This window comes from Odocoileus virginianus, chromosome 29 (genome assembly GCF_023699985.2).
Source record: "Odocoileus virginianus isolate 20LAN1187 ecotype Illinois chromosome 29, Ovbor_1.2, whole genome shotgun sequence".
Taxonomy (NCBI): Eukaryota; Metazoa; Chordata; class Mammalia; order Artiodactyla; family Cervidae; genus Odocoileus; species Odocoileus virginianus.
The window spans coordinates 838,572-854,853 of NC_069702.1; the positions used below are offsets into that span (position 1 = coordinate 838,572).

Here is a 16,282-nt window from a genome sequence, read left to right on the forward strand (position 1 = left end):
GATGAAGCTTCTGTAACCACATCTGTGTTTGCTTGAAAGCAATTTTTTTTTCTTTTTTTTCCTTAATTTTTATTAGTTGGAGGCTAATTACTTTACAATATTGTAGTGGTTTTTGTCATACATTGACATGAATCAGCCATGGATTTACATATATTCCCCATCCTGATCCCCCCTCCCACCTCCCTCTCCACCCGATTCCTCTGGGTCTTTAAATAGTGATTCTAGGACAAGGTCTCATTCCAGGTGTCTGCAGGAGAGTCTTGTCATGCCTTTGCTCTTGGAGATGCCCCTGCTGGGGGCTTCTGTTGCTTGGGAAACTGATGTTGAGGACCAGAAAACCGTCAGATTAAAAGGCAGAATGGGGTGCAGTGATGCTTATTTGCAAAGCAAATTGCTTTCAGGAGCCTGAGGGCCAGTTTTACTTGTTTCCATTCCCTGGGGCGCTCATCTTTGGATGAAGCCTCCTTTAAAATATGTGGGTGTTTGGCTCTTAGATCAACTAGAGGTCTCTTGCATGGAGTTATTCCTAAAGATAAGCTTGTCTTCTGAGAAATAGCTGAGGGTTTGTATGATTCTAATACCGTTAAGAAATTTTTTGGGCCCTTAATCACATAGTACTGATTACAGGCTTCAGCAGCACATCCAACCAGTGTATCTGAATAAATTCACCTCTGTGTCAGTACCATGGAAGTGTTTGCCCAGGAATAAAACACTATTGTACACTATTTTGTTTCTAAACATAAATCAGATATTTGAGAAAGGCACTAAGCATATTTGAAATTTTGGAAAAGATGTGAATATTTGAAAATTTTGGAAAGTTATGTTTTGATCTTTTCCCCCATTTCCACAAGGTGTCCCATACATTCTAAATATGGTAAATATGTTTTTAGCTCAGATTTGAGCCAGTTCACTTTAGTAACTCATTAGGAATTACTTGGTTTTTTGACCTATGACTAAAGGTAGGGGATTACAAGAATCAAGTTTTGATAATTGCTTTTACATTGCTGTGGTTAATCACCACGTCCATTTTTTCCCCGCTGAACAGGTGCAGATTTCATAACAATTTTGGAGAGTGATGCTTCTAAGCCCTATATTGGAAATAATGACTTGACCATGTGGTTAGGGGAGAAGTTGGGTTTCTACACTGACTTTGGTCCAAGTGCACGGGATCACACTTGGGGGTGAGTGTACCTTGAGAATGAATCATGAACATATAAAAGAATAGGCAGCATAAGCTTGGAGTGGACAGTTGATATTGTTATGCCTTATCCCTAGGAGTATGTCCCAGTGATGCTTCTTGGGGGATGAGGAGGTGCTGAAGATAGGCATATTCCATCATTGTTTTAATAGTCTCTCTGTTGCAGGATATTTTCAGTTCTTCACTAGTATAAACCATTCCACGTAGGAACTGAGGTTACAGCACTAAACATGTCTGCCCCGCATGCCGTCCTCATGGAGCTTACATTCCAGTGTGACAAGACAGAAAATAATCATGTACACACAGAAATAAATAAGATAATTTGAGATAGTGGTGAGTGCGGTGTAGAAAAGGAGAGTGGCAGGGTAGGCAGGGCAGTGGGTGATGATGTTGTGGGCAGCGTGGTCAGGAGGGGTCTTTCTGCCCACCCCACAATGGGGAGGACTAGGACAGCTATGGGGGGAGCCAGTGTAGACCCGAGGCAGATCACGTGTGGTGTGCCTGAGCACGGGGATTGAGGGGGAACTAGTAAGAAAGGAGGTCAGGAGTGGGCCCTTGGCCTTACAGGGTCCATAAACCATGCTTAGCACTGACTTAACTCGGTTTTGATGGAAAACCACTGGAGGATTTTAAACATGGGAGCAGTCTGACCTGGTATATGTTTTTGGAAGATCATTCCAGCTGTTCCTAGAAGACCAGATTGTTGGGGGCAAGAGTGGGAGCAGGGAGACAGGTGATGAGGCAGAGGTGCTAACACAGGTAGAAATGACAGTGGGAGTTGCGGAGATGGAGAAGAGGGCAAACTCAGGAGCTCTTTTGGAGCAGAGCTGACAGGACTTCCTGATTTGGGGGTTTGGGGGGTTTTGTGTTTGATTTTTTGTTTTTGTTTTTTTTTTTTTGGTCAAGCTTGAGATCTTAGTTCCCTGACCAGAGATCAAACCCAGGCCTATAGCAGTGAGAGAACCGTGTCCTAGCGCTGGACCATCCGGGCATTCCCAGGGCTTCCTGGTGGTTTGGATGCCAGGAAGGGACAAGGGCAGCTCCTGGGCTTTTTACCTGAGTCCCAGGTAGGAGGTGATGCTGTTTAATGGGATGGGAATGACCAGGGGAACAGCAGGATTGTGCTAAGCTCGAGATGCCCTGGGACAGTCAAGTGATGTCAGTGGGCAGTTGTGGGCAGCTTGGAGGGCCGAGGTGGCCAGCAGAAGCTGGGCATGTGCATTCAGGACCATCACTGTAGAGATGGTTCTGTGCGAGAAACTTCACGAGGGGCCAGACTGTGTGCGAAGCCAGGGAGCAGAAGCCGGCTGAGGTCTGAGCTCCGGTCACCCTTTCCATGTGTAGTTCTCTGACTTAGAGTGAGGTGGGACATGTTTTCCTATCTTTATTGAACCATTTGTAATTTCTAATTTTGTAAATTGTTGCTCTGAGTCCTGGCTGGCAGGATTGTACATTCCTAAATGTGTTGATTAACATTAGAATTGTTTATGCAGATCAGTTGCCAGACGAATAATGCGAGTAAAATGGAGTGTGTCCATTTGTGTGGCCCTAATCCCGCCCTTTTTGTGTCTCCATGGCACTTATGAGACAGAGTTGATAGCGTTGTGCCTGGTGACACAGTGAGACATGCTGAATAGTCCTCTTGCAGTGAGTCATTCTACAGAAGGTCCTGTCTGTCTTCACCACACTGTTGCTCTCAAGGCCCCTCGTGAGATGCTTGATGTGTGTGCATCCCTAAGAACACATATTCTTAGTCCTGTTGGCATGAGATGGTGGGAACAATAGTGATGCACATGTTTCTTTCCATTCAAATACAGGATTATGGTTTTGTCAAGATACCCAATTGTGAAATCGGAGCATCACCTTCTTCCATCACCAGAGGGCGAGATTGCACCAGCCATCACGCTGACTGTCAACATTTCCAACAAACTGGTGGATTTTGTTGTGACCCACTTTGGCAATTACGAGTGGGTTTCTTTGGTTTTTCTCATAGTGCACAAATGCCAACAAATATTATTAACACATTATTTTGATTTCCATGCATCGACCTTTCTTTTTTTTTTTTAATTATTATTCTCAGAGTGGTTTTCTGGTGGTTTTTTTTGGTTTTAAAAATCAGGCATAGAAGTTTCCTAATGGCCTAATGGTTAGGATTCCAGGCTTTCACTGCTGGGGCCTGAGTTCAGACCCTGGTCTGGGAAGTGAGATCTCACAAGTTGCATGCTGTGGCCAAAAAAAAGGAAAAAAAAAATCAGGCACAGAAACATTTGAGATGCGTGCAGTCCTTAATGGTGTACAAGACAGCAGTGATGGCCATGTTAGCCAGCAGTTACTGAGTAGGTGCTGTGCTAAGTGCGCCGTTGTATTTAATCTACATTTTGTATAACAGTATATAGTCCCATTTAACAGAGAAACTAAACTGAGAGGTTCGATGACTTATCCAACCAGGGTCACACAGGTAGGAATCAGGTAGACCTAACTCAGAGCCTGCAAGTACTGGAAACCCATGGTAAACCAGGCTACAGAAAGATGGAATTCCCTTTTTCTAAGGATCACTCCAGTTGGAAGTACCAGAGGGATTTGAGCTACTAAATGACATGCCTTTCCCTCTCATGTTTCCAGTCAGCTGAGAGGTAGGCAGAGGAATCTGGCAGGGAGATCAACATCTCTTTTGATACTGATAAACCTATTTGGACAACATGGCTTAAGTGTGGCCACATGGACCTGCTAACGCATCCATCCCTCCAGTAATACATGACGCCAGCTCCCCCAAAGCAGCAGAACCAGGAGGCAGGGACTGAGTCCGCCCTGTCACCCTCTCCCCTTAGTGAAGAGAATAACACAAGAAAACTCCCTGTTGGCAAACCGGCAGGTTCCAAGAAGAGATAGGAAGGGTTTGAGACAAGCGTTCTTAGTTCATTCTTCCAAACTTGATTTATTAGAAAAATCCTCCCAAGAAGTAAAGGATGAGAGAGAGAGAGGCCAAGATGGTTTTCTATGTTGGTTCCCCTCCAAGGGGACATGAGGAATGGGGAATGAGTTTTATCTACAAAGAATAACACAACCAGTGGCTTAGCATTGAATAAATCACAAATAATGCCAACATTATGTTATTAAAGCCAAGATAAAGGTATATAATTTATATTCTACCATACTGAACATCTGGAGAAGGAAATGGCAACCCACTCCAGTATTATTGCCTGGAGAATCCCATGGACAGAGGAGCCTGGCGGGCTACAGTCCATGGGGTCACAAAGAGTCAGACACGACCGAGTGACTAACAACAATACTGAACATTCTCTAATAGTCATTGAAAACACACATGCGATGTGCTTAGTGCTATAAAATATGGCAAATGGGCATCGTCTGTCTGCATGACACAAAAGGCCACAGAGCTTTACTGAGACGTAGAGAGCATTGACAAACCACAAGCAAAGGTAACAGCCACATTTGTTTGGATGAAGCTTATGGCACAGCAGAGGGATGCCCTGGCGGCTCAGCGCCAACTCAGGCCATGTGGGTTTGGCCCCTGGGTCAGGAAGGTCTCCTGGAGAGGGAATGGCAACCCACTCCACTAATCTCGCCTGGGAAATCGCATGAACAGAGGAGCCTGGCGGGCTACAGTCCATGGGTCCCAAAAGAATCAGACACGACTTAGTGACTGAAACAACAGTACAAAAAACCCAACGCTGTTGTACGCAAGTTTCACCCAAACAAGATGAGTGCGTCTGCTCTCCTTACTTCCTGTCACCTCTCTTTTCCTCACAGTGTTATGTGCATCCGTGACAGTGCACCTCACTTTTCTGAAATAAAGTCAGAGCATAAGTAATATAAGCCAGACATTCAAATGTGATCAATGGGGACTCCTTGCTAATTGGACTCTTGCTGGTCTTTTTAGAAATGAGGTGTTTGGAGCACGGAGGTATAGACAGTCCATATCTCTGTAAAAAACTGTTTAAAGAAATGCCTTCTGTTTCTCCTAGCAATTTTCATGTCACAAGTATAGGCATTCAGCAATCACTCCACTGAGTTTAAATTGCAGTTGAATTGGGTTTCTCTTTTGAAAAATAGGCATTTTTGTGTTTAAAGCTGGCAAGGTCTCAACCTAAGAAATAGTTGAACACACTCCTTCCCCTTTTCCCTTTGCTTTCCCCCACTGCTGTCTCCTTTAACTCCTTCTGACCTCCTCTGAAATGTGAAGAATAGACTGGAGAGGGAAGAGAGAACAAAAGACAGCCCCCAAATTGTTTGGAAAAGAGCAGGGAAGAACTACCTTTTCTAACTCTATTAACCATATATGTAGATCTCTGTAACTAACAAAGTACCTTTGCTTGCTAGCTTACTCTCGTGATTTAATAATGATGACAACAATAGCAGTAATGATAAGAACAAACATCTATTGAGGAATTGTCACTTCAGGGAGGGAAGTAGTCTGGTTAAATGGCAAAGAACCGGAAACTCCAGAACCTGAAATCAGACAGTCTGGTCTGAATCCTAACTCAAGGTCTATCCACCACCAAATTTGTTAACTACCTTAAGTCTGAGTTTTCTCTCTAAATTAGGAGCAGTAATCCTACCTATCTCATAGGATTCTTGTGGGAATGAAATAAGATATATTTATGAATAGTTTTATCATGAAAAGTATATGACTAGAGTAATTGCTCAGTTAATACTGACCATTATTATGAAACTAAATTGGACACCTCTAAATGTGTGGTACATTGGGCAGCTTAAAAGATTATTTACCAAACACAAATCAAGCATCTGTCATGTCCCAAGCACAGTGCTGGGTGCAGTCTTTTCCCTTAGAGCCTTGGCCATGCCCAACAAGTGACATGGGCAAGTTCACACTTCAAATAGCTTGTAAAAGCCATCATTACATATTTCTGTTGCCGTTGTTTTCTATAATACTACATAAAATTTTTAATTCTGAATAAATATTTAAAGATTTCACTTTCTAGTGATTGTGGCTTATAAATATGAAATCAGATTAATATTAAGAATGAATTACAAAATGCTTATGCATGTTATCAGCTGATTCAATGGGATTTCTAAAATTACCGACTATACAAATGTCTTTACAACCAATTAACAGAAAACAGTGGCATTCCTTAATTATTTAGGTATACACCATAACTAAAATTGGTATTATTTTAGGTAACTAACTGAGTCACCACTTAATTACTGTGTTTTTTTCCCCCCTATAACAGGCAGAAATGTACAAAGAAGAACAAATATACAAATGTACAAACCCATACAAAACCTGTAGTCTGTAGTTACAGTTTTGGTTCTGTTGTAAGGTAAACTCAGTGAGTTATAGTTCCCTTGTCTCTGAAAATCAGATAAAATTAGTTTTTTCAGCCCACATCCACAGATAAGGAAACATAAAACATGCATTCAGTCGCCCTGTGTTTCCCCCTCTCTCCTAGTCCCTCCTTCTTTCTTTATACCTATATATACATACACATTTTAATTATTATCACTGGATGAAATTTATCTCCTGAGAAAATGTAAAGCCAAATTCATAGATTATTTTCCAATAATATATTGCTAAAACATATTTGAATGAAAACTTTCTATCTGTGGAGCGGTAACTTTGGCAGGCTCTAGACTTGATTTGAATCCCAGCTGTCAGAAGGTGTCAGAAGGAACAGAATTCACTGCAGACCTAATGAAGGGACAACTTAAAAAGATATTGGAAGGGTCGGGGGAACAGGTAAGAGATGCTAAGGTACTCAAACACTAGTTAACAGTGGAGAATCATTATAATACTTAAGGCTGAAGGGACAGAGAGAGAAACAGTGTTCTCAGAGCCCTGTTTGATCTCGAACCAGAAAAGGGCCACCAGGCATGAAGAATGCAGCTACCGGAGAAGAAATATCCCAACTTCTCTCTCTTCCTACCTGTTCGTCTCCTGCTAGTGTCTTCACTTGGCCAGACCTCACTGGAAATTAGCAGACAAGGAAGCCCATGAGAAGAAATCTGCTGGGATCATCCTCCAGGGCATAGAGAAGGGTTGGCAATGGATCTGGGCAAAGATGTTCAACAAATGGTCATTCTTTTACTCTCCTACTTCTTGAGACATCTTTTGATAGTGCTCAGCTGTCTGTGCATAAGAATGGATAAGTTTAGTCCTGTCTTCTACTTCAGTGAGTTTTTTCCAATCTTCTCAGTCCTTGGTGATCTCTATCTTCCTTTCCCACTGCTCTTTCTTAACAGTCATGTATTAGCTGTCTCCTGCTTCCCAGGTGGCTCAGTGGTAAAGAATCTTTCTGCCTCCACAGGAGACTTGGGGTCAATCCCTGGGTTGGGAAGATCTCCTGGATTCTTGCTGGGCTAATCCCATGGACAGAAGAGCCTGGCAGGCTATACAGTCCATGGGGTTGCGAAGAGTCGGACGTGACTGAGCAACTGAGTGTGCACATTAGCTGTCTTACTCTCTAAATGCCTGTGTTGGTCTACTGCCTGTTTGCTCTTGGATCCATTCCTGGTTCGTCTCCTTTCCAGCTACAGATTGCTGGAAACCACATTTCCCAGAGTCTGTTGCCTTCTGGCTTCTGAATAGGTTGAGCCAATGGAATGCACTAATGCAAGGCTGGAAGGCTGGAGGAGGGGAGGAGATAGAGTACTTCCCATTCCCTCTCTCTGCTTTCTTTGTTGTCTGTGGCAGCAGCTGAGTCTCGACTCTGGCTCCAACTCCTCCTTCAGTGGTAGCAGATCCTTCTAAGTAGCCTCCTTAGTACCATTGCCCATCAGCTAGCACTGGCTTGTGGATTCTGGGAATATCACCTCTTCCTGTTGTCCCTCTGGCCCTCGAGGTGGTAGTCATTCCTCACTCAACTCTAGTTGCCTCACTGAGTCCTATTTGGCTTCCTGTCACCTAGTAGCCAATCCGCTATATTAAATTCACTTTGAAATGCCTAGAGTGGTTTCACTTTTCCTCTCTGGCTCATACCAACTATGATGTCCCTATTTTTCCCCAGACTGACGATAACCCCCCCAAAGCTTGATGTACCTGCCTGATTGTCAGTTACACATTTAGAGTGCTCAACATAATAAAAGCAACATGCTTAGCTAGTATTTGACCAGGAGAGCTATGGAGGCTTTTAGAAAGTGTTCAGTTGAAAGAGTTGAGTAGGTTAACAAGCCTGGTGTGTTCTGTGAATATTAGGATTCTCCCTCTTACTCCTCGATTTTTTTAAACTACTAATCTTTAGCTCTAATATCAATGACCAAGTCTTAAGATTATTAGTATAATTTCCTCTGATGAAAAGTTGAACAAATGCTGCTTTTAGTTATTTAAGTCCACTTGATTCCAAATGATCTGTGGGGAAAGGTTATATCATTCTTAGTAAAAATTTTATCAGCTGCTCAGTTGAAGCACAATAGCTGTCTTACTCATTTGCATAATAGTCAAAGCTGTGGTTTTTCCAGTAGTCATGTATGGATGTGAGAGTTGGACCATAAAGAAAGCTGAACGCTGAAGAATTGATGCTTTTGAACTGTGGTGTTGGAGAATACTGTTGAGAGTCACTTGGACTGCAAGGAATCCAACCAGTCCATCCTAAAGGAGATCAGTCCTGAATATTCATTGGAAGGACTGATGCTGAAGCTGAAACCCCTTTACTTTGGCCACCTGATGCATAGAACTGACTCCTTGGAAAAGACCCTGATTCTGGGAAAGATTGAAGGCAGAAGGATAAGGGGATGTCAGAGGATGAGATGGTTGGATGGCATCACCAACTCAATGAACATGATTGACTTTAAGCAAGCTCCGCGAGTTGGTGATGGACAAGGAAGCCTGGCGTGCTACAGTCCATGGGGTTGCAAAGAGTCAGACATGACTGAACGACAACTGAACTGAAGTTAATGTGTCCTAATAGGAATTATTCTGGGTTTGCACACTGTTTGAAGATATTATTTGGAAACTTAGGTACCTAGTATTTTTTTTTTTTATTGTTTTGCACATACAATAAAGAGGTATATTTTGGCATTTTTTTCAGAGATGACCTCGACAGGAAACTTCAAGCTATTGCTGTTTCGAAACTACTGAAAAATAGCTCTGAGCAAGTGATATTTCTGGGATATATCACATCAGCACCTGGTTCCAGAGATTATCTACAGCTCATTAAACACGGCAATGTGAAGGTAACACAACCTTAATAGGTGTTCCAATTTCTTAAATAAAGTGTTGCTTCTTCAGGTTTCAAAAAACCCAACCCAACATTTTAATATGTATCTTGATTATCTAACTGCCTCATGGAAAACTACCAAACATACTGGTTTTAAATAGCATTCATCTCTTTGCTCATGAATCTGCAAATTGGACAAGCCCCAGTGGGGACAGCTCATGTCTGTGCCACAAAGAGGTGGCTCAGCTGGGGACAGAGGAGCCACTTTGCAGATGACTCCTAAGGAGCAAGTTGGTGGGGCTTTGGACTCAGAGTCCTGGTTCTTCTCTGTAGGCTTCTTGGGCTTCTTCCTTCCATGATGGCTGGATTCTAAAAGTGAGTGTCCCAAGAGACCCAGGAAGAAGCTCTATTGTCTTGTACGACCTTGTAAGTCATATAGTATCATGTCTGTCGTCATCACAAGCCTGCTCACATTCAAGTGAACAAAACATAAACCCCATCTCTTGGTGAGGCGAGTGTCAAATTCACGTAAGAATACTCTATGGATGGTGGATTACTGTAGCCATGTTTAGAAAATACAATCCGTCACATTGTGCAAGTTAATCATGATGAGGGTAGAAGATAATATGTCATATAGAGAGGCTGGCTGATCAGGGCCTCGCTAACTGACACTGAGTTTGTCCTTATCTGTTCAGGTCCCAAATGGTTTAATTTGTTGGTGTATCCAGATATAATCATGCTCTGGGAAACTGACAGTTAAATCCTTGAGATATATATATGTATACACTAGAATGTTAAGTGCATTATTTTATTTTTATTTATTTGTTAAAAAATGGCAATGGATCTTTTTAAAAAAAATTATTTATATGGCTGCACTGGGTCTTAGTTGCAGCACTCAGGGTCTTTGATCTTTGCTGTGACATGTGGGATTTCATTCCCTGACCAGGAATCGAACTGGGACCCCCTGCATTGGGAGTGAGGCACCTTAGCCACTGGATCACCAGGAAAGTCCCAAATGCATTAATTTATAAAGAGAAATGTAATTGTTATATTTAGTTAAGCCCTATGTAAATTTCTTGGTCCTTTACATGTCTCTTCTTAGTTCAGTGTCTTGAGAGAATATCTGCAAACAAAAAGGCTTATCCATCTTATCAAGTGCTTAAAGAGAAGGTGAGAGAGTGTGGCATGATGCAAGTTTTCTGTATGTGAGAAAACGAAAATGACAGTGGCTTAAATAAGAGAGGTATGTTTCTTTATGTGAATGTCTGCGAGGTAATTTACTATGAGGATGGTCCTTGGGGATACTGAGAATGTGCTCCTTCTATTTTGTGGCTCCACAAGGCCTCCACGCCCAAGTTTGCTTCATGTTCCAAGATGGCCACATCCTTGTTCTAGTTAGCAAGATAGAGGGAGGGATCAAGAAGGGGCCAGGAGCGTATACAAGTTCTCTCTAAGGCAAACTCCAACACTCATACTTACATTTCGTTGATTAGAATTTAGTCGTTGGCCATGTCTCACTGTTCAGGAAATTGAGAGATGCCGTGTATGTGCACGTGTGCTGAGTCGCTTCAGTTGTGTCCGAGGCTGTGTGGCCCTATAGACTGAGGCCCCTAGGCTCCTCTGTCCATGGGGGTTCTCCAGGCAAGAATACTGCAGTGGGTTTCCATGCCCTCCTCCAGGGGATCCTTCCGAGTCAGATCAAACCCTCGTCTCGTATGTCTCCTGCATTGGCAGGTGGGTTCTTCACCACTGGTGCCACCTGGGAAGCCTGAGAGATGCAATATTTAATTTTTTTTCTCTTTTTGTAGTTGAAGTATAGTTTATTTACAATGTTGTGCTAGATTGATTCTCTTGTTTTAAATATACTTGCTTTAAATGTTGTGTTTGTTTCTGGTGTACAGTGAAGTGAATCAGTCATATGCATACATATATCCCCTCTCTCTTGGACCTCCCTCCTGACTTACCTCCATCCCACCCATCTAGGTCATCATAGAGCACTGAGATGCGCTGCAATATTGAATCTTGATACTCTTAGACCTAGCTAAAAATCCTACAACTTTGGAATGGGACAAGGCAGATATTAGGGAGATGAGTTAATCTCTGCCCTAGTGGATAAGGCAGAAGTGGAGTCAAGGTGGACTCCTAATTTTGGCTTTGGTCAGAGGGAGGGTTTATGATGGTGACACATTATTATAGAGAACACGAAAGGAACAAAGCTAGTGGAGGTGATGGAATTCCAGTTGAGCTATTTCAAATCCTGAAAGATGATGCTGTGAAAGTGCTGCAATCAATATGCCAGCAAATTTGGAAAACTCAGCAGGGGCCACAGGACTGGAAAAGGTCACTTTTCATTCCAATCCCCAAGAAAGGCAATCCAAAAGAATGGTCAAACTACCGCACAATTGCACTCATCTCACACGCTAGTAAGGTAATGCTCAAAATTCTCCAAGCCAGGCTTCAGCAATACGTGAACTGTGAACTTCCAGATGTTCAAGCTGGTTTTAGAAAAGGCAGAGAAACCAGAGATCAAATTGCCAACATCCGCTGGATCATCGAAAAAGCAAGAGAGTTCCAGAAATACATCTATTTCTGCTTTATTGACTACGCTAAAGCCTTCGACTGTGTGGATCATAATAAACTGTGGAAAATTCTGAAGGAGATGGGAATACCAGACCACCTGACCTGCCTCTTGAGAAACCTGTATGCAGGTCAGGAAGCAATGGTGAGAACTGGACATGGAACAACAGACTGGTTCCAAATAGGAAAAGGAGTACTTCAAGGCTGTATATTGTCACCCTGCTGATTTAACTTATATGCAGAGTACATTATGAGAAACCCTGGGCTGGAAGAAGCACAAGCTGGAATCAAGATTGCCAGGAGAAATATCAATAACCTCAGATATGCAAATGACACCACCCTTATGGCAGAGAGTGAAGAGGAACTAAAAAGCCTCTTGATGAAAGTGAAAGTGGAGAGTGAAAAAGTTGGCTTAAAGCTCAGCATTCAGAAAACTAAGATCATGGCATCTGGTCCCATCACTTCATGGGAAATAGCTGGGGAAACAGTGGAAACAGTGTCAGACTTTATTTTTTGGGGCTCCAAAATCACTGCAGATGGTGATTGCAGCCATGAAATTAAAAGACACTTACTCCTTGGAAGGAAAGTTATGACCAACCTAGATAGCATATTAAAAAGCAGAGACATTACTTTGCCAACAAAGGTGGTCTAGTCAAGGCTATGGTTTTTCCAGTGGTCATGTATGAATGTGAGAGTTGGGCTGTGAAGAAAGCTGAGCACCAAAAAATTGATGCTTTTGAACTGTGGTGTTGGAGAAGACTCTTGAGAGTCCCTTGGACTGCAAGGAGATCCAGCCAGTCCATCCTGAAGGAGATAAGTCCTGAGTGTTCATTGGAAGGACTGATGCTGAAGCTGAAATTCCAATACTCTGGCCACCTCATGCGAAGAGTTGACTCACTGGAAAAGACCCTGATGCTGGGAGGGATTGGGGGCAGGAGGAGAAGGGGATGACAGAGGATGAGATGGCTGGATGGCTTCACTGACTTGATGGGCACGAGTTTGAGTAAACTCCGGGAGTTTGTAATGGACAGGGAGGCCTGGCATGCTGCAGTTCATGGGTCACAAAGAGTCGGAGATGACTGAGCGACTGAACTGAACTGAGAGATCAGAAGAATAAGAGGAAAATCTGGAGTGTGGAGTCACAGGCGCTACATTAGCTGTTCATCGCTGTGTATCACTGTGAAAGCTACAAACTTTAGTAGCTTAAAAAGAACAGTGGCCTAATAACCTCATGACTCTGTGGGTCTGCTGAGTGGTGTTCTGTTCTTGCCTGAGTTTACTCGTGTAGTCAGCTGATGTCTGTGGCTAGGGGTTCTGACATGTTCCCCACTCGCTTGTCTGGGCCTTGGTGCTGGTTGCTGGCTGCTGGGTGGGCCTCTCTCTCCATGTAATCTCTTCATGCACTAGCCTACCTGGTGTCACATTTACCAGCTTTGTGACCTTGGGGCAAGTTACTTAACCTTTCTGGTTAACCATCTGTAAAGTAGGGATAATAATACCTATCATGGGGTTGTCATGAGGATGTAAGATAAGATAATGTCTAAAAAGCCCTCAGCTTTGTACATAGGATGCACTCAGTAAGGGGTAGCTATATATTTTTATTATGTATGTCTGACTGTATAAAATCATATTAGATAAACATGTAAGTACATGGTCTATAAAGTTCAGGAGAATGTTAGACAAGATGATATTTGGCAGGTTTAAGAAAAAATTGATTGTATCCTAGTAAGAGAGGGAATGTGTGCGTGTGTGTGTGTGTGTGTGTGTGTGTGTGTGTGTGTGTGCAGGGAAGAGGAATTTTATTTCATTTTAATTTAATACTCTATTGGGTTCCACTATCATGGTCAGAAACTGTGTCAAGATTGGCAGCAGATTCTTATATAATTTTATCTATTAGGAACTTTATTAATGCAAAGAGGAGTTTTAATCATAAATGCTTGAGTGAATAGATATTCCTCTTTAAGAAATGAGTATTTAAATTCTGCAGTCTTAAAATTTGAGAGCATCTTTTAAAAAAAATCTAGTAAAATAAAAAGATAGTAAAACATATTCCTAATTGATTATTCTCACTACATACAGGTAAATGACTAAATTTTTATCTCTTCCCAAGGCAAGTCAGAGCAGTACTTTTAAAATATATTTGCTTTTTTCATCATTAAAATATTAAAAATTTTTTTCCTTTTTTTTTTGCCCTGCTGTATGCCATGTGGAACTCCCCAACCAGAGATTGAACCTGTGCCCCCTGCAGTGGAAGTGCAGAGTCTTAACCATTGGACCACCAGGGAAATCCAATTTAATTTTTAAAATTTATTATAATTTTTCTCCATATACAAAAGTCATATTGTATGTATGTGATATGTAAATAATAGTTAAGATTAATGAAGAATCCATAGTTCCCTGGTGGTCTAGTGGTTAGGATTCCAGGCTTTCACTTCTGTGGTCCAAGGATTCAACCCCTGGTCAGGAACTGATATCTCACAAGCTACACAGAGGGGCCAAAGAAAAAAAACTAGCATTTATGTGTCCACTACCAATCTTAAGAAAAAAATTTAGAAATACATAATAAATTGTGTGTATTCTTTTAGTTATTTAAAAATATATTTCAATTATATTTAATAGCAAAATTTAGTCACCGAGGAAACCAGATCTGAAAGAGACACGTGCACCCCAATGTTCATTGCAGCACTGTTTATAATAGCCAGGACATGGAAGCAACCTAGGTGCCCATCAGCAGACGAATGGATAAGGAAGCTGTGGTACATATACACCATGGAATATTACTCAGCCATTAAAAAGAATTCATTTGAATCAGTTCTAATGAGATGGATGAAACTGGAGCCCATTATACAGAGCGAAGTAAGCCAGAAAGATAAAGACCATTACAGTATACTAACACATATATATGGAATTTAGAAAGATGGTAACAATAACCCTATATGCAAAACAGAAAGAGAGACACAGATGTACAGAACAGACTTTTGGACTCTGGGAGAAGGCGAGGGTGGGATGTTTCGAGAGGACAGCATCGAAACATGTATATTATCTAGGGTGAAACAGATCACCAGCCCAAGTTGGATGCATGAGACAAGTGCTCGGGCCTGGTGCACTGGGAAGACCCAGAGGGATCGGGTGGAGAGGGAGGTGGGAGGGGGGATCGGGATGGGGAATACATGTAAATCCATGGCTGATTCATGTCCATGTATGACAAAAACCACTACAATATTGTAAAGTAATTAGCCTCCAACTAATAAAAATAAATGAAAAAAAAAGGTAAGGTATATTTTTTAAAAGAAGAAAATGAAGTTTTCTCTAGTATAAAAGCTCCATGTTTAGAGTTTTCCTAATACATAATAGCAAAAAATGCTTGTGTTCTGATTTTCTGTTGAAAAATAATGCTGGTCTCAAGCTTTCTACATCAAAGAGACTCATGATTACTCCCAAAATATGTGTTTTTCCAATGAGTCCATTTAACAAATACAGACTGAACTCTTGCCAGATGCCAGGCTTCATGCTAAGCACCAGAGAGCCAAGGTGATTAAGAGGCTCTCTGTTCAGGCAGGGGAGAGTGGAGACTGTAAACAGTTAAGCAGAATGGTGTAGCTGGTGGACCTACAGGACTACACAGGATAACCGAGGATCAGGTTCTCAGTTCTGCTTGGGATGCGAGACTCGGGAAGCTGTGGGGAGCCAGGTGCTGTGTAGTAATTACCAATTTACTTGCTTAACTCCCTCTCTAGACCACCTTCCTGTTTTACAGGGGCTAGAAGGGGAAAAGGTAGGTGTTTTGGAAGTATCTGTAGAATGAATAAAGAATTTGGACCTTAAAACATCAGTAGGAGTCAGGTGGAGTAAATAGCATGTACAAAGAAAGGCATATTTATTACTGCAGTTCACACATTTCCCTGGCAATTCAAAATAGAGCACTGTTTTTAATGCTTTAAACATTCTCTTCTCTCTCCATCGTTAGGATATTGACAGCACAGATCAAGACAGATGGTGTGAATACATTATGTATCGAGGGCTGATCAGGTAAGCATAGGTGTTTGAGAGTTGTTCTTCTGAATCTGTTATTACTGTGATCTTTTGGAAGAAAGATCCTGGAAGGAAAAACTTTATGGAAGCAATTAATTAATTTTGTTACTTTTCATAAAGATTGATTCAGTTAGTTACCCAATTTAACATTTTCTTAAGGGCATGGCCTAATGATTTAAGAAAGAGTTAATGGCTAAGAAAATCAACGTTAATTATACAAAGAGGATACTGTGTAAGCTATTAAGCGTAATAACTGTTAACTGTCAAAACATGTTAGGAATGGCACCATTTTTGACTGTATGACATGGTAGAAACAGCATGAACCCTGGGCTTGAATTCCAGC

The 16,282-nt window shown here is 41.8% G+C and overlaps 1 protein-coding gene across 1 annotated transcript in view; it reads left to right on the top strand.

The window, feature by feature from the left end:
• Positions 1-16,282, top strand: part of CWH43 (cell wall biogenesis 43 C-terminal homolog) — a 55,081-nt gene that overhangs the window by 29,952 nt on the left and 8,847 nt on the right. Inside the window, exons 11-14 of the mRNA XM_070458040.1 lie at positions 1,046-1,181; positions 3,016-3,165; positions 9,202-9,346; positions 15,875-15,936. Coding sequence (XP_070314141.1) covers positions 1,046-1,181; positions 3,016-3,165; positions 9,202-9,346; positions 15,875-15,936 — 493 coding nt within the window. The remainder of the gene's footprint in view (positions 1-1,045; positions 1,182-3,015; positions 3,166-9,201; positions 9,347-15,874; positions 15,937-16,282) is intronic.